This window comes from Atheta coriaria, unplaced genomic scaffold, assembly GCF_025399875.1.
Source record: "Atheta coriaria isolate IRGN ID8LTWV9N9 unplaced genomic scaffold, Caltech_Dcor_3.1 hic_scaffold_6_pilon, whole genome shotgun sequence".
In the NCBI taxonomy this organism is placed as follows: Eukaryota; Metazoa; Arthropoda; class Insecta; order Coleoptera; family Staphylinidae; genus Dalotia; species Dalotia coriaria.
Window position 1 is genome coordinate 6,754,925 of NW_027045448.1, and position 23,280 is coordinate 6,778,204.

Here is a 23,280-nt window from a genome sequence, read left to right on the forward strand (position 1 = left end):
TGTTAAGGAAAAACTGACTAGATATCTTTCATCCCCTTGCCATTCTCTATCGATTGGCGTTTTTTATTTTTCTCTAGCTTAAAATTTATTTTTTAGCCCATAAAATAGTCAAGTGTAACCTCTTGACATTTTTCGAGTGGTCTTTGGTCAACTTCACAAAATCAAAAAACTAAATCTGTCATTTAATAGACCTCTGTCGTGACATGAAGAAAGTGCAAAAAGTTTTACTCTAACTTTTATAGTTTCTGAGGAAATTGCATCGGAAAATTGTTTTTCTCTTTCTTAAATGTACAATTTTTAAAATCTTATTATATGTAAAATTGTTTACTTAACGTAATGCTGTTTTTTGTTATTGTTTATCTTTATTAGTTTCTGAGATAATCGCTAAATAAACCTGGCTTAAAGTACATGTTCCACTTAAATGTATTTACTAAATAAACCCTTATTACTATCACGTGAAAAGTTGTGTTAGTAATGTAATTAAACGCCATTCTATCCAATGGTAATATAAGTTTTTAATAATTTTTATAAAGAGTAATTAAAATGTCAGGCGCCTCCGCCATATTTTTATAAATTACGTATGCCTTCCCAAAAATTAAAAAATAATTAAGGTTTTATTACTTATTATGAAGGCAAATGCCTTTATAGATAAATTATTTTAATACTTATTTGTAATTTGGCTAAAGGTTTAAAAGATATAAGTTTAATACATTGTAAATGCATTCAAAATAAATAGTAAAGTTATAACAAATAATGCATTCAAAATAAATAATCCTTTGTTTGTTTGGCCCTGTTTTTCGACACAAAATAATTTTATGAATAAGTTCGGCTCTGTCCTTCATCGGAAAATTGAAACCTCTTGACTGACTTTGAGTGGTTTTTGGAAACTTCGAAAAATTGAAAAACTAAATCAGCCATTTTATAGATCTGGAACACTGGGGTTTTCCATTTTTGTCGCAGATAAACATAATAAAACAGAAGTCTTCTATTATATCAAAAATTTATTATACTGATAAAATACTCGGAAGTACATAATACAATGTTATAAAAAAGTATAAAGTATATAAACTTTTCGTTGATCATAAAACCATGAATAACAATTGAAAACGATGGAAAAAAGACGTAAGAACATTTTTAAAAAGGTAATCAGATGGGGCCCATTGAAGGCGCATTTGGACCATCATCATGTCCACGCACGACTCGACCAGGCATATCGACCTCACCTGCCATATCCCTCACAATATCACTCAACGTCCTCTTAGAATCCTCCATGAAACACATCAGTTCCCTGGACATGAAATACGGTTTCGAGACGCCATCATTCTCAGCCAGATCCTCACAATAGCACAAGAAGATCGTGTCGATCGCGATCTGCATAAAAAAAATGTAATATTATATCAAAACTGATCGAATGATACGTGCAAACTTACATTATAAAGACTGAGGAAAGTATTAGCGGCAAAAAACGCGAAAATACCAGAAACAACCGATACGAAATCGGCACTATCTGGACGTGCAATATTTCTGCATACGATAATAACAATGGCGACGATAATCAACTGCAGCAGACCAAGGACGAACTTGCAAAAACATTTCAGTTGCATTAGTGAAAACGCATGGTTGAGCAGTAGTATCATTCCTTCGCGACAACCGGTGCAAAACGACACGCCGTGAATAGCTGCAACATATAACAAATAATTTAGACTTTACAAAACAGATATTCTAGGTACCCACCAGTCATAATATAAGACATCTTGGTGAAATATTTTATAATTTCCTCAAAGTTTTTTATACACTTATTCAGCATACAGCAGATACAAGCACAGCAGCAGCAACAAACGCGCGCGATTTTGCGTTTCGTAAAGAAATCGGAAATGCTCTTTATGATTTCCATAAGCAGCATCAAAAGTGAACCGAAAGCAACAGTGCCCATGTGATAACGCAACATATTGCTGGTTGTCCTCCACATCGGCGATCCCAAGTCCGATTTATCTCTGAAAGATATTATTTCATTGTTATAACAACGGTAACAAGTATGTTAACACTAAATGAGATTACCTTCGATAATACCATGTAGCAACGGTTCCACCAATGACCATACTCTGGCATCCTTTGAAGAAATATGTGAGCCAAATACCACCCCAGCTCAGAAATATGTACGTGCAGATCACAATATCGTCAGGATTGAAATACCCGTTTTCCTTAATACCAGCTTTAAAACAACTGTTGAAAGGAGCTAAACCCAATGGCCGATACCAGAAATGCGACAAACGACTAAAATATGAAATAATTACTAAAATGTTCACCTAAACACAATAACTCACAATTGCCGGTTGAATAAACAGTTGCGGCATATCGCCAATCGCTTTACTGGCCTCTTTGAAGACCTGAATAATCATTTGAATGCGTTTTCGCGTTGCATAGATCAAAAAAACAATGACGAACGTCACCACGGTGGCGGCTAGCGGAAGCAGAATTACTCCGTGCGAATCATTTTTCACTTGAAAAAACAGCCCTGCATAACAAAAAAAGAAATCAGAGTGTATACTATTCCGGATGTAAAATTGATTACCATGCTACGATGGTGAGCCCAAGTGCCGTTAATGATCCAAGAACAAGCATGGTCCAAATGAAAACGCCAATAAAGTAACGCAGAAGCAATATTGTCACCATTATAATTGCGAGTATGAACGCCACCATGTACAACATATCTGTACTACCCAATTGCAGGTGTTGGTGCATTACATCATCCCAAATCGAATCTGGATCGTTATTAAAATGGCCATATTCGAAATTATCGCGATGGCCACTAGCAGGGCCGTTAACACCGCAGTAGATCAGCATGCCCGCCTGATTGAGACATTCGTTAAGCAGTTACGCATTTTCAACCGTTTGATCTGACTTACCAGTAGCACATAACAGAACGCCATCACATAGATGAAATTCTCATTTGTTTTACGCCGATGGCGCGTAGGGCGATCAATCTCGCCATCAGTCTCATCAATAAGCTTGGAGCGAACGGAAACATATGCCTTTTGAACGATAAAACGTATCAACAGTTAGAAAAGACACTTAAGTCAATAATAATAAAAGATAAGTGTTGTTTACCTCATCGGGCAATCCGGCGCTAGCAAAACAATTCATCGTGCCGGTGTATTCTTCTCGCTCGGTGCGATGTGATTTCTTAAAATAAACTATTCAAAAATAGGGGTATGCGCGTACGATTTCTATAATAAAATACACCGCAATGAACTAAACGAATGGCGACCAACCACACACTGCAAAGAAAAACAAACACTCCCGACGCCTGCCTGCCGAGAAGTACGGGAGAAGACTGAACGCCGTCTAAATGTGCTGAGCGCAGCGCTCACTTCAGTGGATATAATCGCCTTTGAATTTGAGATGTTTGCAAACTTATGCATGTGTTGTTTCAGACCTTAAAACTTCCTTACGGCCCCACCCGTGTATCTCAGTTCTCTCTCCACGCTAAAATCCTAGATTGTTCACGCCGGCTCGTTTTATTGCATATTTGCAATAAACTATTTTACTCCACGGCGACGAAATTTTATAGCTCAACGATTGTTAAGCAAACGTCGAACATGAAAGAGGCACGCCGGGTATTCCCCTCCCGAAGCTACTGAATTTCGTTTCATTTATGTATGTATTATTGCTTGGGTGTTATTTTTCTCGTAATCACTTAATATATTAATTTCCATTTTTGAATACCGGCTTGTGTCGCAAATTATTAATTTTCGATAATAATTTATCATTTTAGTCTGTTTCCTCTTATGAATGATAACGCCGAAACGGGTTGGACGAACCATTTTTTATTTTTCATGGTTCATTTACACAATGACAAAAGTTACAATTACATATTGAAGGTTGCACTATGCGGATGCTTTTTGATAAGATTACTTTACTGTATACACTTAGTTAGCAGTTCACCAACCATTGAATCTTCACATTTAGGCTGGATGTGCGGGGGTTGTGGAATTCCATGCATCCCTGGGTTCTTCCGTTTTCGGTTGTGTCTTGTTCGCTTCCAATTGCTCCAGTGCCTTTTTGGAATTTTCCACGAAAATCATTAACTCAGCGGACATGTAGTACGGGCGTGAAAGACCGTCATTGATCTCACAATCCTCGCAGAAGCAAAGGAAAATTGTGTCAAGCGTAGTCTACGTCAAAAAATAAGCCGTCACAATCTATTCATTCAAAACAAATATTATACTCACATCGTATACGCTAAGTACACAGTACGCCATGAAGAAGGCGATAAGTGTCGACACAACCAGCGGACCCCAGACAGAATGCAAACCTGGCTTATCCATCATGTAGTACCCAATCAACATTGTCGTTAGCATGATAGTGAGATTGATAAAAAACAAAATAAAAGAACCGACAGAGTTGAGCGCTATTGTTGCTAGCCCATTGTCGACAATCAGACGCATGGCGTTTTTGCCTCCCTTGCAGAAAGGTACACCGTGCATCGCTAGATTAACACGCATTTATAATTATAATCATTCATAATATTACTCTGAGGATATCAACTTACATGTCACAATAAACGCCAGTTTACTGAAGTAGCGCACAAACTCTTCCAGAATGTTAAAAATGCAACTACAGCAAATAAGACAAAGACCGCATCCATTTTCGCGCGCGGCGCGTTTTAATGATTCAATGAGCATGCGAATCAATTGCATGATCAGCATAATAAATGAGCCAAAAGCAACCGTACCAAGATGATAGCGCAACAGGTTGTGTGTGGCGTACAAAATTGGCGACGCTAAGCGTGACTTATCCCTGGAACCACAACACCACAATTATAGCATCTTCAAAATGTAATTAACTGGCGCGTTGCATACCTGATAAAATACCACGAAGAAATGGTACCACCAACGATCATATTCTGGCACCCAACGAAAAAGTATAGCATCCAAATCCAACCGACTGTAAAGATGACGCCGGTGAAGATGACCGCTTTGTTCGGCACGTATTCGTACAAGCCTTCATGAATCATCTGCAGGTTGCCGGCGCTACCAATCAAAATCCCACCGTAGACAATTACGACGAAACTGATAAAAAACGCAGCGATTGTCTACGAAAATTAAAGTAACATGCTGGAAGATGCGAAAATGCCAATAGCAAACTTACAGCTACAGGCTCAAGAAGAATATGCGGAATGGCACCGATGGCCTTGCTCGCTTCCTTGAACAGCGATACCACCAATTTGATACGCTTGAACATGACCAGTAGACACAAGAGCAGAATAACTGTCAAAACAGTGAAGAATATTCCCAAACTCATCAACATATCCCTTTCCTCTCGTTTTGTTGCCGTCGACCTGAGGACCCTGTAAATAAGGTGTGAAATGGCGTGGCATTATTTCCAAAACAAGCGTATCTACCATATCGCGACGCAGCCCAATGTCATGGCTACCGCCCCACCAACGAGGATCGACCAAATGAATGGCTCCGTGTTATATCTCATCAGCATCACGGTCAAACACACCAGAGCTGGTAATACGTTTTAAATTAGAAAAACATAAACAAAACAACTCTCAATGCTCACCGAAAGAAATGAGTGCCATGTAAAAATTTCCAATTTGGATGCATTGATATCTTCCGTCAGGTTTTGCCAAAATGGTTTCTGATTTGCAAAAAACGTAAATTATGTTTGTTTAAATTAAATTAAATTAAATAAACTTACAGCCTTAGCAACATCACCACCAGCTCTGGGAACGCATCTACCAAAAATTGTGTCGCTGCGAAAACAAAGTGAGTAAAATTTGGGTTAAACAAGTCCAATTATTGCGAGTAATAAATTATCGACATGTGTCGTGTTTTTCGAGACACGTAATGGCATTACATTTTATTTTTATATTGTTAAACCGGCGTAACTTGTCATCGATTAATAGATTGTTACCGAGGGCAGTAGTACATGCTGTTGTTACATGCAAGAAAACAAATGAAAGTCTATAAAAAAAAAAACAATTGAATGCGTCTATCGTGAATACAACATATCGGTGATACATAAAATAAAAACACAACACGCATAAATGTTCGTTCTGGAAACGCAAACATTTATTTGTCACACATGCTGATTAATTATTCATCTGTTTTGTTTGTTTTGACGTCAATTAAAAAAGGGCGTAAATTCAAAATGACTGCCAGCACATCAGTTTAACATGCCATAACTATGTATATATTTTAAAATGACGCATTCAATAATTGTTTACCAATAATGCACTAAGGCTTGCCCTCACATTTCATTAATCTAAAAGCTTCCGATTACTGTACCCAGGCATAAACATGCAACAATTATTGTTTAAAAAACATTTAATCAACTTACTATCCATATTGTTCGCAGTTCGTAACGCAAATCCGTTCATTGCTTCTTTCCAGCATAAATCTAAAAAACAAGACCGCATTTGATTAAAATCATCGCAATGCATCACGTTAGGATAATAAGCAGGCGTTCTGTGTGTCTATATTTATGCTATGCACATCAGCACATGTTTACATTGCCAATGGCGGCCGCTATCGCCAATGTGTAATTATTTACATTTGAAACGAGTGCGTTTGATCTGCGCATCGGGTTTAACCGAAGTGCGGCTGCGAGGGGTGTTGTCGATTCTATACTTACGGCTTGGAAGTCATGTCCAGACCAACACAGCCAACATCATTCCCATCTCGCTTGTTTTGCTCGCCGCAAACATTTCCACAATTGTCGTACCCGGTGAGGATGCGATTGACGTCACCAATGCTAGCACAATAAATCAGAAAAGCACACTAAATTAAACATTAATATAGGTACGTGTTGCGTGCAACTGAAAAACGTACCGTGATCGCTAAAAATGTCCCGAAAAAGTACAAGAAAAATATATCCGTGCACTTGCGCTTCCTTTGAGGCCTCCCATCCTCGTCGCGGTCCCCAAACTGCACAAAATCGCCAGTTGACTAAAATATACATACATTTATAGAACACGCACGCAACGGAAGCGAAAGCCACACACACACAAGTATTCTGTACAGTATTTTGCAGTAAAAGTAACGAAAAAACAAAATATAATATGAATACAAAAGAACAATGTGTTTGCAGCAATTGGCAACATAGCGGCATTCCTATATGTACCTCCGAATCGGGGTCCACCTGCGACAAACACGTTCCCATCGCACTAAACACTAGTCAGTTACAAAACAAAACAAAACACAAATTCACAATCCAATATATTCGCAGCGACTGCGGCTAAAATCCGATTCGGTAACAATATATTATTCGTCAGCTTGTTGGAAACCGGGACGGATGTGGGGCAGCTGCACCGTGAACTCGGCAGATCCGAACCGAACTACGGGAATCATGGAATGACCGCAACTGCCGGTTTATTTTGTGTCGGTGGAGATCAACACGATGCGCACGGCGGTATTCCCCACAACCTTCAACACGTTGACCCACCAATAGAATACTTCTACTCCTTCTTTTTCTGATTAACTTAATTGGTAACTGGTAACAGCGTTATTACTTTTTGTTGTAGTTACGCTTATTCTGCCAGAAATACTGACGCCTAAGCCGGCGCTGGTAATGGAACAAACAAATATAAATTCCGTTTTTGGTATTTTCTCTTTCTACTGATTCATGAAAATACATTTATAAATATATTTGCAATATGTAGATTTATTAAATCGCAACTAATACTTTCAGTTAGTTCAGTTACCAGAACGCAAAAAGTTTCAAGTTTCAAGGTGTTATCGAAATGACATAAATCTGCGAACAGAAAACTTTTCCAAGCACAGCTCTAGTTTCTAAACAATAATAAACTGGTCGATGTTTTTATTATTTTTTGCTGCGACTGTATTATTTCACAGAACTTGAGACGTGTTATTCAAACAAATATGCGACTTGGCCTTGACCGTATGTGAGCTTCCTTTTGTCCAATATAATTTTAAACTCAAAAAGTATCAGCCGAATAAATAGCATTAAATCAATTTGATAAATGATTGTGATATCTAATGTATTTCCCAAATAATATAAGTTTGGTGCAATATTTAATGTTAATATTTAACCACAACGTCACATACGCTGTCTGCAATAAAAAAAAAGAGTTTGGCATCCGGTGAGGTCATACTTTATATGTTAGTATCAGGTTCAGGGTTACATAAACGCCGACTCGCCTTTGCCGAAACACTCAAGTTTATGGTGTAATCTTCTGTGTTGATACTATATTAATAAATAACATTAAATCAATGTTACCTCAGCGTTTGATTAATAATAGTGATATGTAATGTCTGATATGAGTCTGGTGCAATACTTTAAATTGCATATACGTGTAATTGCGATTGAAACAAAATATTTCGATCTGGAACTTGAATTCAGGATGTCGATTAATGCCTCTCCCAACATAATTTCTTATTTTAGTTATGTGAAAAGCGAAATTAAAGCGCAATTTCAATTTATTTTCGTAACTCTTTCTATGTATGTGTGTGGCAGACCGGTTTTTGTTTGATTTACATATTAAATATTTGATTTCACGATTGATTTTATTTTTGGAATTAACAAAGAGGCGTTTGCACATCTCGAATGGTTATCCTGGAAAGTTTTATAATTAATTATAATGTGTTATTGTTTAGTTTCCTATTGTATATTGTACATGTTAATTAAATGAGTCAAATTAAACAAACGCGAATCGAGTGATATGCATAAATGTAGATAGTGTAATCGGTTTAATTTAAAAAGTTTGATCCTTTACGCACTTTCATATTAAATGTGTAATCTATCGCCATCTAGTGGCGATAATGGAGAGAATCTATGGTTTCTCATGAATTACAGTTTTAGGGCTCGCCTCAAAACATAACCAATATTTACAATCACAAGCCAATGATCAAGAGAAGACATTTATTTGCATTTTATTAGCTTTTGTTGAGTTTCCTGCGTTGTGGCATATACTAACCGGCACGAATGCCTTTACCTTCATTGAATAAACCAAATTCAGTACTTAAATCACCACAATTGATTAAAAAACAAGTATTCCCATTTTATCAATTGTATTTATAAACAATTATAAAGTGCGATTGTTACCATGGCAACCTTAGAAGATAAAATCCTCGGCGAGAAACAGCATAATTACTGTAGCAGTAGCGAAGAAAGCGCGGATGATAACAGTGACGATGAAGGCTCTGACCGGAAACCGTCCGGCAATAGCCAAGAAGCTCCTTCAGAACTTCCAGAACCAAACAAATGGGAGGGCACATCAACAAACACAGGCCCCAAGGGTGTAATCAAAGACTGGCAGCGATTCAAGCAGCTGGAGACCGAGAAACGCGTTGATGATGAGCGTGAACGCGCCGAATTATACAAAAAACTAAGCATGACAGTGCGCTCCGCTTTGGACGAAGAACGCGAAGCTGCAAGTCTAGAAGATGCTGACCTGGCAGAACTGCTCAATGATGAATTTCTACTTGAATATCAAAACAACGTATGCATGAGATGCTTCAACAAAATGACCATCACAAAACATTTGGAAAACTCGTCTATTTAAACAGTGGGCCAGAATATCTGGATTCTATTGATCAAGAAGACAAGAAAGTTAAGATAATAGTCCACATCTATGAGGAGAGGGTGGCTGCTTGCAAGGCAATGAATGAGGCCCTGCAGGATCTAAGCAAAATCTATGATAAAGTGAAGTTTTGCGCCATCGATGTAACTCGCGCAGGTATGAGCCGCGACTTTAAAATCAACGGGGTGCCAGCACTTTTGATCTATAAAGCTGGACAAGTAATCGGGAATTTTGTCCGGTTATCGGATGACTTGGGGAATGAATTTGATGCAGAAGATGTGCAAGCATATCTAATTGAGCATGGAATGCTGGAAGACAAGAGTCTAAAACCGCTAATTGTGCGGAATGCTGTCGATGAAGACAGTGATTGAAATACTTCTTCAGGGCAAATTTTTTTGGACCAAAGACTTTTGTATTTAAATCTAATCTTAAACTTAAGATGCAATAATGTTCTTAATCTTTTTTAACTTACCATGTCTACTGTGTTCATCATGGCTTGAGTGTATCTTCAATATGTAATAAATATTTAATATAAAATTTCGAAAACGTCAAATTTGTATTGGAGACATTACTCACTTGATTTGTGTACATATTTTACCTAGTTTTGTTTCTGCTTAAAGTCAAATGTCGAAATTAAAGACATGGAATCACCCATTCGGGGTGCAAGTGCAGCGTTTCCACCAACTGGGCCTCCATCCGGGTCTATATCGCACAGCCCCGAATGACCGTACTCCATGTGATTACGACCCCATTCAGCCGAGGTGCATCCGTAAGCCAAATGTGAACAACTGGCAGCCATGGCAGATTGAACATGAGTCGCAAGAGTTCTCGAAGAACTTCGGGTACGAGCATGCAGATCTACTCGCCGAGCGCAAATTCATGCGCGGACAACTTGGCCCAGGCTCACATGATATCAATTTAGGCTTGTATAAGCAAGCAGATGTCTCACCTTGCTTGAATCAGAACCTTGGCAAGCAAAAACGCTTCCAATCGAAAGAGATTCTTTCACCTGGTCCCGGTAGATTAGCTAAAGCTTATTTAATCATAGTATTGTTAAACTTTCTGCTTTCAGCCGGGCGATACTTCTCAAAACCATACACGCATAAAGTACCGCATGTGGGTAACACTCTAAATCGTAGCCCACGCTTCAAAGAACTATCCAAGTCGTGGAAGTTGCCTTGTAATCGCTACACAGTAATACATCCGAATTCATTGGAAGCGCTGCTGAACAAAGTCACATCTGTACGTGGACCGTATGATATTTTCACTGGGCCGAGAGATAATGCCAATATGTTTAACAAGATGTCGACTGGTACGCGATGTTCGCCGGATAAGTACTACAATTGGCCCAGTGCGTTGGACGTTTACTTACGCCATCCAAAAAACAAAATGTAAATGATTTAATCCCCTATCTCGTGCAAATAATTCCTCTAATAAACATAATTTCTTTCAGGAAAGGAAAATTTAACAAAGCAACTCGGTTTCAAACACATCCAACTTGTCGTCACTTACTAGACGATATTTCCACATGCTACAAAAATCCAAACTGGCCTGGTCCAGCACAGTATGTTATTCCTTCAGGTATAACCGCTTCTAAAGAACAAAAGTACATGTTTGGAATAACCGGCTTGGAAGTCCGACCAGCCCTAAAATGGAAGATATCGCCAGGACCAGGAAGATATCACATTAAATATTCGCAATCATGCTCACAATCAAAGAAGAAGAACTTGACGAGTGTTTTCATGTCAAAGACTAAGCGCACCGAGTATAAAGCGCCGATTTATAACGCCTTCTAACAAATAAAACCAACTATATATCTATTACTATTAATTTTTTAATTTACTTTACAATTCAGGCGGAACATAGCCTTCATCAATCTTCCTCGGCTTCCTCTTCTTGCCGAACCACCGCTTCGGGTGGTAAACCCTTTTGTTTTCGATGGACAGCTCAATTTGTTCCTCGTTTTCAAAGAACCACAATTTTTCCTCGCGCGCTTTCAGATCCTCTTGCGTCTTTTTAATGTTTTCGATACGACGCGCTGTTTCCAGTCGTAAGATCTGTTTCTCCAAGTTGCTCTGGCGAATTTGTTCCCATTCATTGAATAGCTTCACTTGTTGTGTTATATCTTCTGATGCCACCTTCTGTTCAGCTTGGACTACAGCTTCTTCTAATTGTTTTTCAATATTTTCAATGGACTCCAACTCTGTTTTTACATCAACCTCATTCTCCAGTAGCTTTCTTCCAATTGTATGCAGTGATTTGTGTAGATCTGACTGTTGTGAGTTTCTAGTGAACTCCATCAAAGTTTTGCCAACTATTTTGGGCCATCTCAAGATCAAAATGGCCATCATCATATGGATTTCTGAGAAATTTTACCCTGATCTTCACTTCCTCCTCAGGTTCTTCAGGTTTTACAACTTCAGGCCAACCTTGTGGATCACACAAATATTTATAACAATGCAGCAGAGCTAATGCTTTAGTTATTGGATGATCTACTTCTTCTTGAAGTATCATTTGACTGGCTACTCTACACCCTGCTGTGTAATCTTTCTGCTTGTAGAAATGGTCCATAAGTAGGTTGGCTGTATAGTAATCCAAGAAAATACCATAGTTAAGCCTATCATCCAACACATTCAACAAATCTGATGTTTTATTTTGTGTAAGAAGATATCTAATGACTGCATGTCCAGTGGAGTTTAGGGTGTTGCTTGTTTCCGAGCTCATTCTCAATTTATGGATTAGATCCAGCAGCTCATCAACATAAATGTCATCTTGTACTTTGTTGGCAAAGATATCTACATCTACCGCACTAATAACTCCTGATTTCTGATAGCGTTGATCCAATTCATAGTAAAGATCATCGAGGTTTACTTTGCTTAAGATTTGAGAAGAACTTCTTTGGTTCCAAGCATCACTGCAGTTGTACGCCTGGGAGAGGAAAGTACGACGACATTGATTCGTAAGATGTGCTGGCCGAATTGTTTGAAGCACTCTAAGCAGTTTATTCATTGTAATTTAACTTTTCTCTGCTTAGATTTTAATTTCCCTTTTTAACCTCAACACAAAACAAACGTGCGCCGGACCTTATGCGTACAACTGGTTGTATAAATTCAAATTCTAATAAAAAGGTACTTTTCTATATTACATATTTCATTTCTTGTTTTTGCCTGATAAAATAAGAAAATTATTGCAACATTACATATTATTATTCCTCAAGTGTATGTTCACTAGGAACACACTCATTGTTAATCTCTTTGATCTTCTCTTCACTGTTTTCTTCAACTTTAATTTCTGCCTTTGGCAAACTAATTACCTTCCCCGGCAATAAATCAACAATTTTCGCAACAATGACTTCGCGATTTAAATACCCAATACCACTATCTTGCAACTTCTGCACACTTATTCCAAGGTGCTGAGCAACACAACTTGGGGGATAAATAATATGCAGAGCTTTCTGGATGAACGGAACTAAATCATCCGCAAAACACATGCACAATCTCGTGAAGGAATCTTTTGAATTCATCGTAAATGCCTGATGTTCCTGCTCGTAGAGCACAAACACTCCACCTGCAACCGCAATCAAAGATCGTTCCAATTGCTGTGTCACGCTCTCTAGTATACTCAACGCTGGACACAATCTCAAATTATTAAATGCTGTCAATAACTTGTTCGTATAATCCGCCAGCGGATAAAACTCCATTAAATTATCTGGCGGTTGTAGTGGATCCTGCGATTTTGTCCGCCATGAAGTCGGCATTTTCGTGTGACTCTTATTGATAAGAGTGAACTTTTCAATATTTACGTCAAAACCACTGGTTGCAGATTGCAACGCATTAGTAAACTGTTGCTCGATTGTTTTTAGAAATATCGGAGCAAGCAACTGGCGAAAATCGTAGCCGACTTTGCTGAATGAAAGACCAAAATACATGCATTGGCCAAGAATTGTATCAACCGAAGACACACGTGGAAGATGCATTTCTAAGGTTTGAAGAAAATGATCAATTTTAAACGCAACCAGCCAAAGAAGATGCAGTTTTGGTTGACTAATTGATTACGGCTCGCGAGAGGCGAATGCTCATCGTCGTTAAACACTGCTCGGTACTGCGTGATGATCGAGAATAAATTAACACGCGTTATTTCTATGTGTTTGCTTAGGAATTGATTTGCTGCAAAATAAATAACAATATAAATTATGTTTCATGTATATTTGTAGAACTCTACCGTCAGTTTGTGAAATATCTTTAAGACTCTTCTCCAACCAACTGTTTCTTGCTTGCAGGAATTTAAGTCGAAGTTCTGTCTCTGTAAAAATCGCCATTTGGCGAAGGTGGCCGATGACTTGAAGACATTTCGGTAATTGAATATCGGTACTTAATTGTGATATTAATTGACGTTGCATTACAAGCCATAGTTTATCAACTTCCAATACCAAAGTCTGTGAAAATATTATGAATGTATTGATGAAATATATTGATGTAAGAAACTCACTTTCAGAATAGCAATATCTTTATGTTTGCTCTGTAATCTGTAGACATATGCAGCTAACTCTAAAGCTTCTTCATACAAGTTGTCCTTCACAAAACTGTCCATCAACTGAGGCAGTTCAAGAATTTCCAGCAATTGTGCATTTTTAACAATTGTGATTGTATTCAGCTTCCTCATCCGATTTATATCTTCACTGGACTGCAGAAAATTGACACATGTCTGCCCAAATACAGGAATATGCTCCAGTAAGTCATTCACTTTACCCTCAATTTGATTGAAATGATTGAAAGAGGTTCTTGAACACTCTGCTGTTTGTATGAAGGTCTGATAGTGACTAATTGCAAGCTCTTGAGTTTTGTCTTGCACATTTTGTTTATCTTCCTGTAGTCTTATTGGTTCCTTTGTTAACTCTTCAACTGTGCCAGCACCAAGTTTTTTAATGTACTCTTGGGCTGATACATTAGAAGCATCTAGAAAATTTAAGATAAAACAAATGATCTTTTGGTGAAGAAAGGTGTCTTACATTTTTTGGAGTCTTCTCCAAAGATTAACTTGTTTAGATACTCTGCGTCCGTGAGGTCAGTGCTTTCTAAAGCCTCTGACATGTTTTTACTTTTTTTACACTACTATTCGTATGTGCTATATTTGTTTTATTGTTGCTGACACGGCTGACAACTAACCTTATTTACTTTTGGTTTGTCAAAAGGCAAAAACAAAATACTCGTACAATATTATAGATGTATGCATGTGTGCAGATAAGCGCATGTGATAAAGTAAGCACTAGCACCATCTGTATGCCATAATTTAAATTGCAAAATCGTCAAGGAAAGCTTCTCATTTAAAAATGCGATATTTATGTTAACTTGAAAAGAAAAGAAGCTAGAGACCCGCGACTGTACTGTTTGATTACTGGGTCACTGCGGGCTGCCCTTATATGCTTGCGCCAAACCCGCACACAGTAGTGGGGGAAAGCGCGTCAGCCTTGAATACCTGCTCATGCAAGAGTTGGAGAGATATGCGTAACCCAAATTCTCACCCACTGGAGGACATAGCATACGGCAACATACCAAATTACATCTATGCCAAACATACAAAAAACTGCCACAAATTTTATCTTTTTCGGATCCCAGACCATAAAAAAACTCGTCATCTATAAAAGATTACTAATTATGTCAATATAAAGCAATAACAAAACGGCGACACTATAATCATGCTCCATTAGTAACACATTCTAAACACCTTCAAGTGGTCACATACTACTTATCAGTTTGATCATGAAAATCTACAATTTACAATAAACCTTGTGTAGCCACGCGAAGCTAAAAATACAAAATTCTCTCATTAGCTACTATACGTGACGATAACAAATTTATCATTAAAATCATCATCAAAACCTTCAATAGATAAGGTGATAAAGATCAATACATTATTAATGCCAATACTTGGCGACATTTAGCTGTGCCTCCATAATACTTCAAACAAAATCATCGCCGAATTTGCTAAGAGAAATAAAAATGAGTAAGATTATCACCACTTTGGTGGTGGTTGTTTATTCGATCATTTTTGCAACTATTGCTGCAAAGGTGCAATCGAAGGATGTGAGAAGTGACGAATGCCGAATCAACGGAGAAAATGTGAAGTTTAGCATTTCAGGATTGAGTGGTGAAAAGATTGATGACAACTACGCATCAGAAAAATTAATTGTTACATTCCCAACCCAAGGCATTAAAGGTAATACACAATATATCTTAAAATTTCTTAACTGACTTTCTGAAACTTCAACTCACAGCATTCAAAGTAAAAGAGGAATCAAAATGGCTGACGTTTAACTATGCTGATAAAGATAACACTCTGAGTATCTCCACCACTGCAGATTTTAAAAACTACGAAGAAGAAGTCGTTGGTAATAGAATTGAAGTGGTCCTGAGCGTTGTTTGCCCGGATGACGAAGAATACGATATTGCAAGTAGAAAATAATTAATAACTTACTTTACATTTTAAAAATAAGCAGTAGTTATTAATATTAATTGGTTATCTTTAGACTTATTATCAAAAACTTAACGACCTCAATACTTACGCACCCACTTGGAATCAGGATGAATATGTGTTTGAAATGTACGGCAACATTCCAAAAGATTTCCGTTTAAACGATCTCATGAAGATATCAACTACTGATAAGGATTGCTCACCGGATCGCCTGGAATTCTCTATTGAGAGTGACAACAACAAAAAGGTGGATGCATTAAGCATTCAAAGAGGAGACGTAGAAGGAAAAGAAACGTATGTCATCTTGTATGCAACGAAAGAAATTGAATCAGGAATCGACGATACCTATACAATCCGTGTTAAGGTAATAACATAACCTAAAATAACCTTAGTTGTAATCTTAATCTTATTTTATATTTTCTCCAGGATCGTCACTCTGATGATGATTCTAAAGAAACCACTGCAAAGTTAATCATTCGCCTGCATGAAAACGAAATGAACTTTGAGTTTACAAAACCAGAGTACAACTTTCAAGTGATTGACGATAAAATCGTTTCGGAAGATACCATCGAGTTAGTTGAAGGCCTCGACCATGATATTGATGTTACAATTGAAGATTCAGAATTTTCCAAGTACTTCTCCGTTGAATTGGACTATTTGACCGGAAGTATTAAGTTGATACTAAAGGAATCACTACCGGAAGCACCGAAACATGCTTATAGTAACACTGATTTTTCTCTAACGTTGAAAGCAACATGGCAGAAACGCGAGATTAAAACTATACTGAAGATTACAAGCGATAAAGAACTTGAGATCGTCTGTTATGTACCAGTTCTTGATATTAACAAGAAATCTTTCGACAATCTGGAAAGAATGGATGATGTTTTCGAAGGCACATTTTTCAATATTTCAAACATCAAGAACGTGGCGTCAATGGATTGCCAGAGTAATAAATACATCACTTGTAATTTTGCCAACGGCGAATTTAAAATGTCTACGACCGAAGAGTATAAAAACTACGAAGATAATGAATTTGAAGATATCATCAAGATGAATATCACGATCAAGTGTCCCTATGATACCAAAACACTGGTAAACAAAAACATTAAATAATTTTATAAGTTATTGAATTCTAATTTATATCTTTATACAGGAATTTAGACAAAGGATTCGCGACACTAATAACCACGTTCCTGAATTTCCTAAAGACGCTGACTACACCTTTTCTTTCTACAATAGAATTCCAGAAAATTTTGAAATTACGTTGATGCGAGATATAACTGTCACCGAGAAAGACCTAACAACCACGGATTGCAATTTCAAACTGCCAGATCAAGAATTATTCTCAGTGAGGCGGGCTGACGTTGAAGGAAAAGTATGCAAAGCAAAAATTATCAGTTTGAAAGCAATTGATGCTGAATTTGACGAAACCTTCCGCCTAACAGTAGATGATGGTGATGATGAAAGCATGTCAGAAGTAGATATACACATCAAAGTGACCAAGGACGAAAGTGACCAGCCTTTATTCACTGAAGCTGAATATTTCCTGAAAGCGTTTGAAGACAATGGTAAAACATTGCAAACGTACGAAGGATACGAAGCACCTAATTTGAAAAACGGCATGGATTCAGAGATCACGTTTGAAATTTTTGATGAGAATTTAAAAGATAAATTTGCAATAACAGCAAATAAACTTACTGGTAAACCGGAAGTCACAATGAAAGTAACCGGACTGGACTTATGTGATAATTGCCCAACGTTTACATTCCCGATTAAAGCCAAGTGGAGGCAATTAGAAGCAGAGACAAAAGTGACGATTGTTTTTAGTAAAGATTTTCAACCTCCCACTACTACCCCGGCAACTACGACTGCTGAAACTCCAACTAGCACACCTGTCGGTGGTCCAGGCGGTGACCTGCACGGTTTTAGTGCTTTCATGCTGTCCTCGCTTCTCGGTGTCATCATGATGTTTGTTGTTTCATTTGTGGGACTGGCCGCCATGTTGTATATCATCCGCAAACGTTTCTTCGTTGAAAGCAAGCCGAACGCTGCCCCACTTCCGGAGAAACTGCCCATATAAATGTTAATTCTTAATACCTATGTTATTACTTAAAATATATCCAATTTAATAAACAGCAACTACAAAAATACTTATTTTCTTCTTATTAACTTTAAACTTTTATAAGATAAGAATCTATTGTTTGAGTCTGCGGGTATAGAATGATCCCTAGAATAAACATACTCAGCTCAAAGTGCGTCGTCAAATGTGATAATGTGATAAATGCAAAAACACTTAAAATACCACAACAAAAAAACGTGTCGAAATAAATGATGCCCAATCAAGATATCAAGATACGTGATGCGATAACATTGATCCTGACCACATTGTTGGAAACTGGAACAAAGCCCAGATAAATTCATCCATTATAAGGATAGTTGTGCATTCATTTTCACATTTCATGTAAAAATTACCTGAATACAACTTGCAATATGGCGTTCGGAAAAATTCTATTGCTTTGCGCAGTGTTAGTGCTTGCAAGCGCTGCGGAAAACAAAAATCAACCCAGAGGATCTGATGAGAACAACTGCAATCTACCCTTGGAATTTACCCACGAATCATTTTTTGATCCTACGTTCGTAAATGAGCCAAAAAATGATGATGCTTTCGATGAGGTTTTCTACACATTTAAACTTCCTTCAAATATAACAAGTAAGTAAAGTATTGCTAGTAAACGTTTTCAATTCAAAGAAAGAAATCAATTTTGTTTAACAGACTACAATCTGGATGTGTATCATGGTGTTAACTATATCAGTGCTGAAGTAATTGATAAAGAAGTTATTTTCAAACCTACGGAAAACTTCAGAAATTTCGAGTACAAGGAAATCCATGATGAACCCGCTCGTATAGAGTTTCTTTTGCCTTTTGAGTGCTATGTAGATGAAAATGATTACGAAAACAAAACTCAGTTCGTAAGTTATTATCATAAACAATACAATGCGTTATAATAAATTTAAAAATTCTGTAATAAGTATTTCGTGCAACCCATAACGGATGTTAACAATCATGAGCCGATGTTTAACCGGAAAGAGTATCAATATCACTTTGGAATGCCTATCAAAGCAGGAGCCCTGCTTACCAACATTTTGAAATTTATGCAGTGGATGTTGACTATACCAACACCAAAGTAGAATTTTCTATTGATGTCAACGATTATATTGAGATTAGCTATAAAGGAACAGAATACCTAAACCGGAAAATTCACTATGCCACTTTAACCACCAAGAAAGACATTCCAGCAAAGCAAAATATGGTATTGACTATTAAAGTCACCGTAAGTATTCAGAAACTTTTCTACAATACATTTTAATTACCATTTACAATTACTTATAGGATATGGGTACACCTAAGCTTGAAAGCACAGCTCTGGTCAAGATTGTTATTGATTAAATACACAAATGTTTAACAAGTGGCATAATAAAATGACTTAACTGCATGTAATCTCTAATTATATTCAACGCCTTCTTTGATTTGGTAACAGAGTGCAACATTTAAAAGACGTCAACATAAGAGTGTCAACATGTCTCGGTGGGAGATGTTAACACGTGGTGCGCCCGCCGTGGGCACATCGTGTGTCTGACGCGTGTCTGCCTCGTTCACCCTGACTCACCCCTCACCCTCAATTAGCAAATTCGTCAGATGGTAACCTCGTCGTGTAATTCCGTGAACTTCCGGAGGGCGCAGGTGACAAATCTTCGATATTTATATAATCGTCTCGTGTGCGCGCTGCATGCCACGACGAATCGGGAATCGATTCGGGCGGCGCACACGCCGCTGGTTAATTACCTGCTGAACGCAGCTGCGGCACGCCGCTCATATTTAGACCAAGAGGGAACCATGGAGCATGGTGTGGCGTGGTGTGGTCGTGTCGCGTCCAGAAATAGCCTACCATCTCGCAACTCTCGGGAGAGCGAGCGCATCGTGGAGCTTGTCGCATTTCCAGCTTCTGCTTTATAGAGAAATGTTTATTTTCGATTTGTGAAGAAAGGAACTATGTAGATGTAAACATCCGGGTGTTGCTCGATACAGTTTTATTTCACTGGATGTAATCACTGAACCACTAACTGCAAAACTTTCTATTCAGTTGCGAAGCAAACTTTATATCAGAATTTAATTGCATTTTGAGTCAAATAATAAAAAAAAAAAACAAAGCAATCGAAAGTATTTGGAAGTCAATTATCGCGATGTACTTTGTTTCTGTCAAAGTATGAGCCATTGTAGAACGGATGTTGCCCGAAATAGCACCGCTATTAATAAACCAGTGCGCGATGCAAGTGTGCGCCTGGAGCTGGAGGACTCACCTTCGAATGCACATTGCGCACAAGTAATTCGAATCGGATATCGACACTAAACATACCTTTAAACGCAAATAAATGAAAACAAACCAAACACCGCCAATAATATATAAATTTAGTAAAATATGAATGAAAGAGTAAAAGGATGAAAATATTTCCGCTGAATGTGAGTCAGTGGCCGCTCGGAATGATGGCGAAACATTAGGCTAGGTGCAGCAATAGGTGGTTGATGGCCGGCGGCCAACATCGCGCGTCGCGACGCATTCCTGCGCGCTCCCGATTTAGCATCACGGCGCGTCGTGAGTAACCACGTAAGCATTCATTCACCGGCCCGTCGCCACCATCGCCGTCGTCGAAATCATCCGCGCACTTGTATACGTAAAAATCTTCACGCGGTGGTACAAAAAAAAATTACCCAACGACTTGAGCCGCGCGGGAGGGCCAATGGAACGGCGGGCCCTTAAGGGAGCGCGCTGATGCACACATGTAAACATGCGCTCGTGGTGTATACGTATAACATGCCGTAAACATCTTGGCACACGTTCAGATTGCGTAAATATAGAACGCGGGCCACGTTTTCTCGAATCGGTGCCTTCTCGTTCATCGCCAGTTTGTTTCAATACGTCGTCAGGGAATCACCCTGCTCCTTACACTTAACAAGAAATTTACCTAAACTGAAGTGTTAACTTAACTTTCAAAAAGTGTCATTGAATGTAGTGGTCAGTGTCCCAGCAACAAAATGCCGCGAGCTTTCCTCATTACTCATCGTCGGTACAACGAGGAAATGGATACCAGAGGTGAGTAAGTGTGGTCCCATGCAAAATGTCCCCGAACCATTAATTTAGTTGTAACTAATAGGGTTATTTGATGTGCGGTCGGTAATTTTGGCTACTTGTTGCGAATTGGCACAGTGCCGATCCCACCTTACGGTCGGTCGTCCACACACGAAACGTTTTTACGCCGCACGGAAAAGCGCATACACATTCCCGATAAAAATAAACGCGATCAACAAGTCCGTTTTCCCACTGCACAAAGGTCATCTCGTCCACTTTAAATAGTGACATGGCGTTTCTTGCAGGATCGAGTCCAACTCCCAGCAACAGCGCCGACACCACTCATTCGGAGAATAGCTCCGAGTGTCCTGATGAACTCTACAATCTCACCAAACTAGCGGAAGTCAGTTTAGCAGCAGCAGCGGGGAAAATCTTCGAGGGCCGCCATTTGTCTGTCCACTCGAGGAGTCCTGATGACATCATCACCTACACCCATAAACTATTCGACAAATCATCAAGGACACCACGTTCACACATTATCACAGTAAGTTTACCTGACCTCATCATTAAATATAAACTAAACTCATTTTTGGTTTCTAGAACGATTCCATTGTTGTAACACCGGAAAGACTGGTCGATGCAAGCACACAGAATGATTGTAGTGAACACGAATGTGCTGAATGCGGTAAACGTTACAGTACCTCGAGTAACCTGGCCCGTCATAGACAAACACATCGTTCACCAGCAGATAAGAAAGCTCGTCGTTGTCCACATTGCGATAAGCTCTACGTCAGCATGCCAGCCTACTCCATGCATGTGCGTACCCACAACCAAGGATGCAAATGTCAATACTGCGGTAAGTGTTTCTCGCGACCATGGTTACTCCAAGGACACATCCGTACCCATACCGGCGAGAAACCCTTCAAGTGCCCAATTTGCGATAAAGCCTTCGCTGACAAATCTAATCTACGCGCGCATGTGCAAACCCACTCCAACACCAAACCACACGTATGTGCCCGCTGTGGTAAAGCATTCGCTCTTAAATCATACCTGTACAAACACGAAGAATCCTCCTGTATGCGTATCAATGGTACGCAGCAAACTCGGGAGTCCACACCAGAGAAATCACTAGCTTCATCACCAACACCAGTGATCGTGACGGTCAACTCAGTTATACGCAGTGGGACAGGTCTCTATCGCTCGACGGTCATCAGTCCGAATCCGGAGAGACTACTCCTCGCGCAAGTGGAGCATCCGTCCGTCATCTTGAACACCTCCCACTTACATCGCTCCATCGTTCAAGAACAACCCGTTGATTTCTCCGACAAATCATCGAAGCGCAACTATACGCTGGGTTTGGCCATCGCTGTCTGACCACACAAAAACACAGCATCAATTTTAGTGTATTAGGGACCAAACTGGATCAAAACTAAATCTCATTAGTTTTAATTGATTTAAACTTAGATAACTTATAAAGTTACTTAAGTTAATCAAGTTTTTAATATAGGTTAGATTAGAATATAAGCTGGTCGCAATGGTGCTGTTACTTAGTAAGCTTTTAATGTTTCTGATTCTCTTTGACTTGAAGACGAGAGTGCTCCTAGTCAAAAAATATACACACACTTCGCACGGGGTCCAATTATTCGCCCGGTGCGCATAGCTTAAGTGTATGTCGTTGTGTATACGTATTTATATCGTTTGCTTTACTTTTTTTCGTTTTTATTTTTTTGGCCGGTGGTGTGCAATGTGGCGATCGCGAGCACGTCACATCCCGTATTCATTCCACGTGCTCGCGCGCAATAAAATAAATGTACATGTTTCTCATTCCCGTTTGTAGATTAAGCGTAACCTATTAATCGTTCTTGCAGTTAATGTAACAATTAGTTGTGTGTTTTCATATAGCCAATAAATAATTATCTGTCTGTAGGCGTTCAGTACTTAAGTGTTAAGTCTATCTGTATATGTATTTGTATGAGCACATTTTCTACGTTAATACAATTATTTCAAACATACAACTGCAATGTGAGCTTTCTTATGTGAAGACGCAACAAAACGGATGTTAAGAAACTGATTTTGCAACGCGATGCCATCTTGGAGTTGCAGCAATATCATGAATGAAGTAATTAATAATCT

General features: G+C 38.6%; 9 protein-coding genes and 1 long non-coding RNA gene across 12 annotated transcripts; 5 read left to right on the plus strand and 5 right to left on the minus strand.

Annotated features, from left to right (window-relative positions):
- Nucleotides 1-983: 983 nt before the first annotated feature.
- On the minus strand, nt 984-2,504 carry LOC135793557 (choline transporter-like protein 1; the record flags this gene model as incomplete). Its single annotated transcript, XM_065304568.1, is given in 6 exon segments — nt 984-1,371; nt 1,431-1,678; nt 1,735-1,994; nt 2,059-2,222; nt 2,224-2,274; nt 2,325-2,504. Coding segments are annotated over 6 exon segments (1,128 nt in total), but the record flags the coding sequence as incomplete, so codon positions are not given.
- Nucleotides 2,505-2,548: 44 nt separating this feature from the next.
- On the minus strand, nt 2,549-3,664 carry LOC135793171 (uncharacterized). The gene is made up of 3 exons (XM_065303999.1): nt 3,109-3,664; nt 2,907-3,032; nt 2,549-2,850 (listed from the first exon to the last, which is right to left on the minus strand). The coding sequence occupies exons 1-3, from the start codon at nt 3,142-3,144 to the stop codon at nt 2,569-2,571; spliced, it is 444 nt and encodes a 147-aa protein (XP_065160071.1). The 5' UTR covers nt 3,145-3,664; the 3' UTR covers nt 2,549-2,568.
- Nucleotides 3,665-3,811: 147 nt separating this feature from the next.
- On the minus strand, nt 3,812-10,084 carry LOC135793166 (choline transporter-like protein 1). 3 transcript variants are annotated; one of them, XM_065303994.1, is made up of 12 exons: nt 10,023-10,084; nt 6,840-6,956; nt 6,643-6,788; nt 6,349-6,408; nt 5,707-5,761; nt 5,569-5,646; nt 5,405-5,513; nt 5,152-5,350; nt 4,863-5,095; nt 4,553-4,800; nt 4,233-4,489; nt 3,812-4,175 (listed from the first exon to the last, which is right to left on the minus strand). In XM_065303994.1, the coding sequence occupies exons 6-12, from the start codon at nt 5,585-5,587 to the stop codon at nt 3,966-3,968; spliced, it is 1,275 nt and encodes a 424-aa protein (XP_065160066.1). In that variant the 5' UTR covers nt 5,588-5,646; nt 5,707-5,761; nt 6,349-6,408; nt 6,643-6,788; nt 6,840-6,956; nt 10,023-10,084; the 3' UTR covers nt 3,812-3,965. The 3 variants fall into 3 exon arrangements, with proteins under 3 accessions (XP_065160066.1, XP_065160067.1, XP_065160065.1); XM_065303995.1 differs by lacking the exon at nt 10,023-10,084 and adding an exon at nt 7,132-7,391 and having other exon boundaries at nt 6,840-6,935; XM_065303993.1 differs by lacking the exon at nt 10,023-10,084 and adding an exon at nt 7,132-7,391.
- On the plus strand, nt 8,825-10,103 carry LOC135793170 (phosducin-like protein). Its single transcript, XM_065303998.1, is given in 2 exon segments — nt 8,825-9,458; nt 9,461-10,103. Coding segments are annotated over 2 exon segments (846 nt in total). The 5' UTR covers nt 8,825-9,073; the 3' UTR covers nt 9,922-10,103.
- Nucleotides 10,104-10,174: 71 nt separating this feature from the next.
- LOC135793169 (ciliary microtubule-associated protein 2-like) lies at nt 10,175-11,370 on the plus strand. The gene is made up of 3 exons (XM_065303997.1): nt 10,175-10,568; nt 10,623-10,941; nt 11,004-11,370. The coding sequence occupies exons 1-3, from the start codon at nt 10,175-10,177 to the stop codon at nt 11,344-11,346; spliced, it is 1,056 nt and encodes a 351-aa protein (XP_065160069.1). The 3' UTR covers nt 11,347-11,370.
- Nucleotides 10,962-12,723, minus strand: LOC135793168 (uncharacterized). Its single transcript, XM_065303996.1, is given in 3 exon segments — nt 10,962-11,342; nt 11,399-11,878; nt 11,880-12,723. Coding segments are annotated over 3 exon segments (1,200 nt in total). The 5' UTR covers nt 12,560-12,723; the 3' UTR covers nt 10,962-11,302.
- On the minus strand, nt 12,672-14,873 carry LOC135793165 (conserved oligomeric Golgi complex subunit 8-like). Its single transcript, XM_065303992.1, is given in 5 exon segments — nt 12,672-13,558; nt 13,561-13,716; nt 13,772-13,985; nt 14,039-14,505; nt 14,559-14,873. Coding segments are annotated over 5 exon segments (1,722 nt in total). The 5' UTR covers nt 14,641-14,873; the 3' UTR covers nt 12,672-12,755.
- A 459-nt stretch (nt 14,874-15,332) lies between these two features.
- On the plus strand, nt 15,333-18,171 carry LOC135793941 (uncharacterized). Its single transcript, XM_065305063.1, has 5 exons — nt 15,333-15,766; nt 15,825-15,997; nt 16,077-16,385; nt 16,448-17,113; nt 17,175-18,171. Exons 1-5 carry the CDS (start codon nt 15,550-15,552, stop codon nt 18,099-18,101), a joined length of 2,292 nt encoding a protein of 763 aa, XP_065161135.1. The 5' UTR covers nt 15,333-15,549; the 3' UTR covers nt 18,102-18,171.
- A 226-nt stretch (nt 18,172-18,397) lies between these two features.
- LOC135793943 (uncharacterized) lies at nt 18,398-19,515 on the plus strand. Its single transcript, XR_010548750.1, has 4 exons — nt 18,398-18,731; nt 18,795-18,991; nt 19,052-19,353; nt 19,413-19,515. It is a non-coding gene; the product is annotated as an uncharacterized lncRNA (long non-coding RNA).
- Nucleotides 19,516-20,940: 1,425 nt separating this feature from the next.
- Nucleotides 20,941-23,162, plus strand: LOC135793942 (transcriptional repressor Rhit-like). Its single transcript, XM_065305064.1, has 3 exons — nt 20,941-21,171; nt 21,453-21,691; nt 21,748-23,162. The coding sequence occupies exons 1-3, from the start codon at nt 21,114-21,116 to the stop codon at nt 22,519-22,521; spliced, it is 1,071 nt and encodes a 356-aa protein (XP_065161136.1). The 5' UTR covers nt 20,941-21,113; the 3' UTR covers nt 22,522-23,162.
- The last annotated feature ends 118 nt before the right edge of the window (nt 23,163-23,280 follow it).

Excerpts from the sequence above, each read along its gene's own strand:
- LOC135793166 (XM_065303994.1), bottom strand. Across the intron at positions 4,490-4,552 it reads ACTGGCGTTTATTGTGACAT|CGATGCACGGTGTACCTTTC; the intron begins GTAAGTTGATAT and ends GTGTTAATCTAG. Across the intron at positions 4,176-4,232 it reads GTGTACTTAGCGTATACGAT|ACTACGCTTGACACAATTTT; the intron begins GTGAGTATAATA and ends TTTTTGACGTAG.
- LOC135793169 (XM_065303997.1), top strand. The coding sequence starts at position 10,175 with ATGTCGAAATTAAAGACATGGAATCACCCATTCGGGGTGCAAGTGCAG. Across the intron at positions 10,569-10,622 it reads GATTCTTTCACCTGGTCCCG|CCGGGCGATACTTCTCAAAA; the intron begins GTAGATTAGCTA and ends TTCTGCTTTCAG. Across the intron at positions 10,942-11,003 it reads CGCCATCCAAAAAACAAAAT|GAAAGGAAAATTTAACAAAG; the intron begins GTAAATGATTTA and ends AATTTCTTTCAG.
- LOC135793941 (XM_065305063.1), top strand. The coding sequence starts at position 15,550 with ATGAGTAAGATTATCACCACTTTGGTGGTGGTTGTTTATTCGATCATT. Across the intron at positions 15,998-16,076 it reads ATGACGAAGAATACGATATT|ACTTATTATCAAAAACTTAA; the intron begins GCAAGTAGAAAA and ends GGTTATCTTTAG. Across the intron at positions 17,114-17,174 it reads CCTATGATACCAAAACACTG|GAATTTAGACAAAGGATTCG; the intron begins GTAAACAAAAAC and ends ATCTTTATACAG.
- LOC135793171 (XM_065303999.1), bottom strand. The coding sequence starts at position 3,144 with ATGAATTGTTTTGCTAGCGCCGGATTGCCCGATGAG. Across the intron at positions 3,033-3,108 it reads GCGCCGGATTGCCCGATGAG|GCATATGTTTCCGTTCGCTC; the intron begins GTAAACAACACT and ends ATCGTTCAAAAG. Across the intron at positions 2,851-2,906 it reads CGTTCTGTTATGTGCTACTG|GCGGGCATGCTGATCTACTG; the intron begins GTAAGTCAGATC and ends TGTCTCAATCAG.
- LOC135793942 (XM_065305064.1), top strand. The coding sequence starts at position 21,114 with ATGCCGCGAGCTTTCCTCATTACTCATCGTCGGTACAACGAGGAAATG. Across the intron at positions 21,172-21,452 it reads CGAGGAAATGGATACCAGAG|GATCGAGTCCAACTCCCAGC; the intron begins GTGAGTAAGTGT and ends CGTTTCTTGCAG. Across the intron at positions 21,692-21,747 it reads CACGTTCACACATTATCACA|AACGATTCCATTGTTGTAAC; the intron begins GTAAGTTTACCT and ends TTTGGTTTCTAG.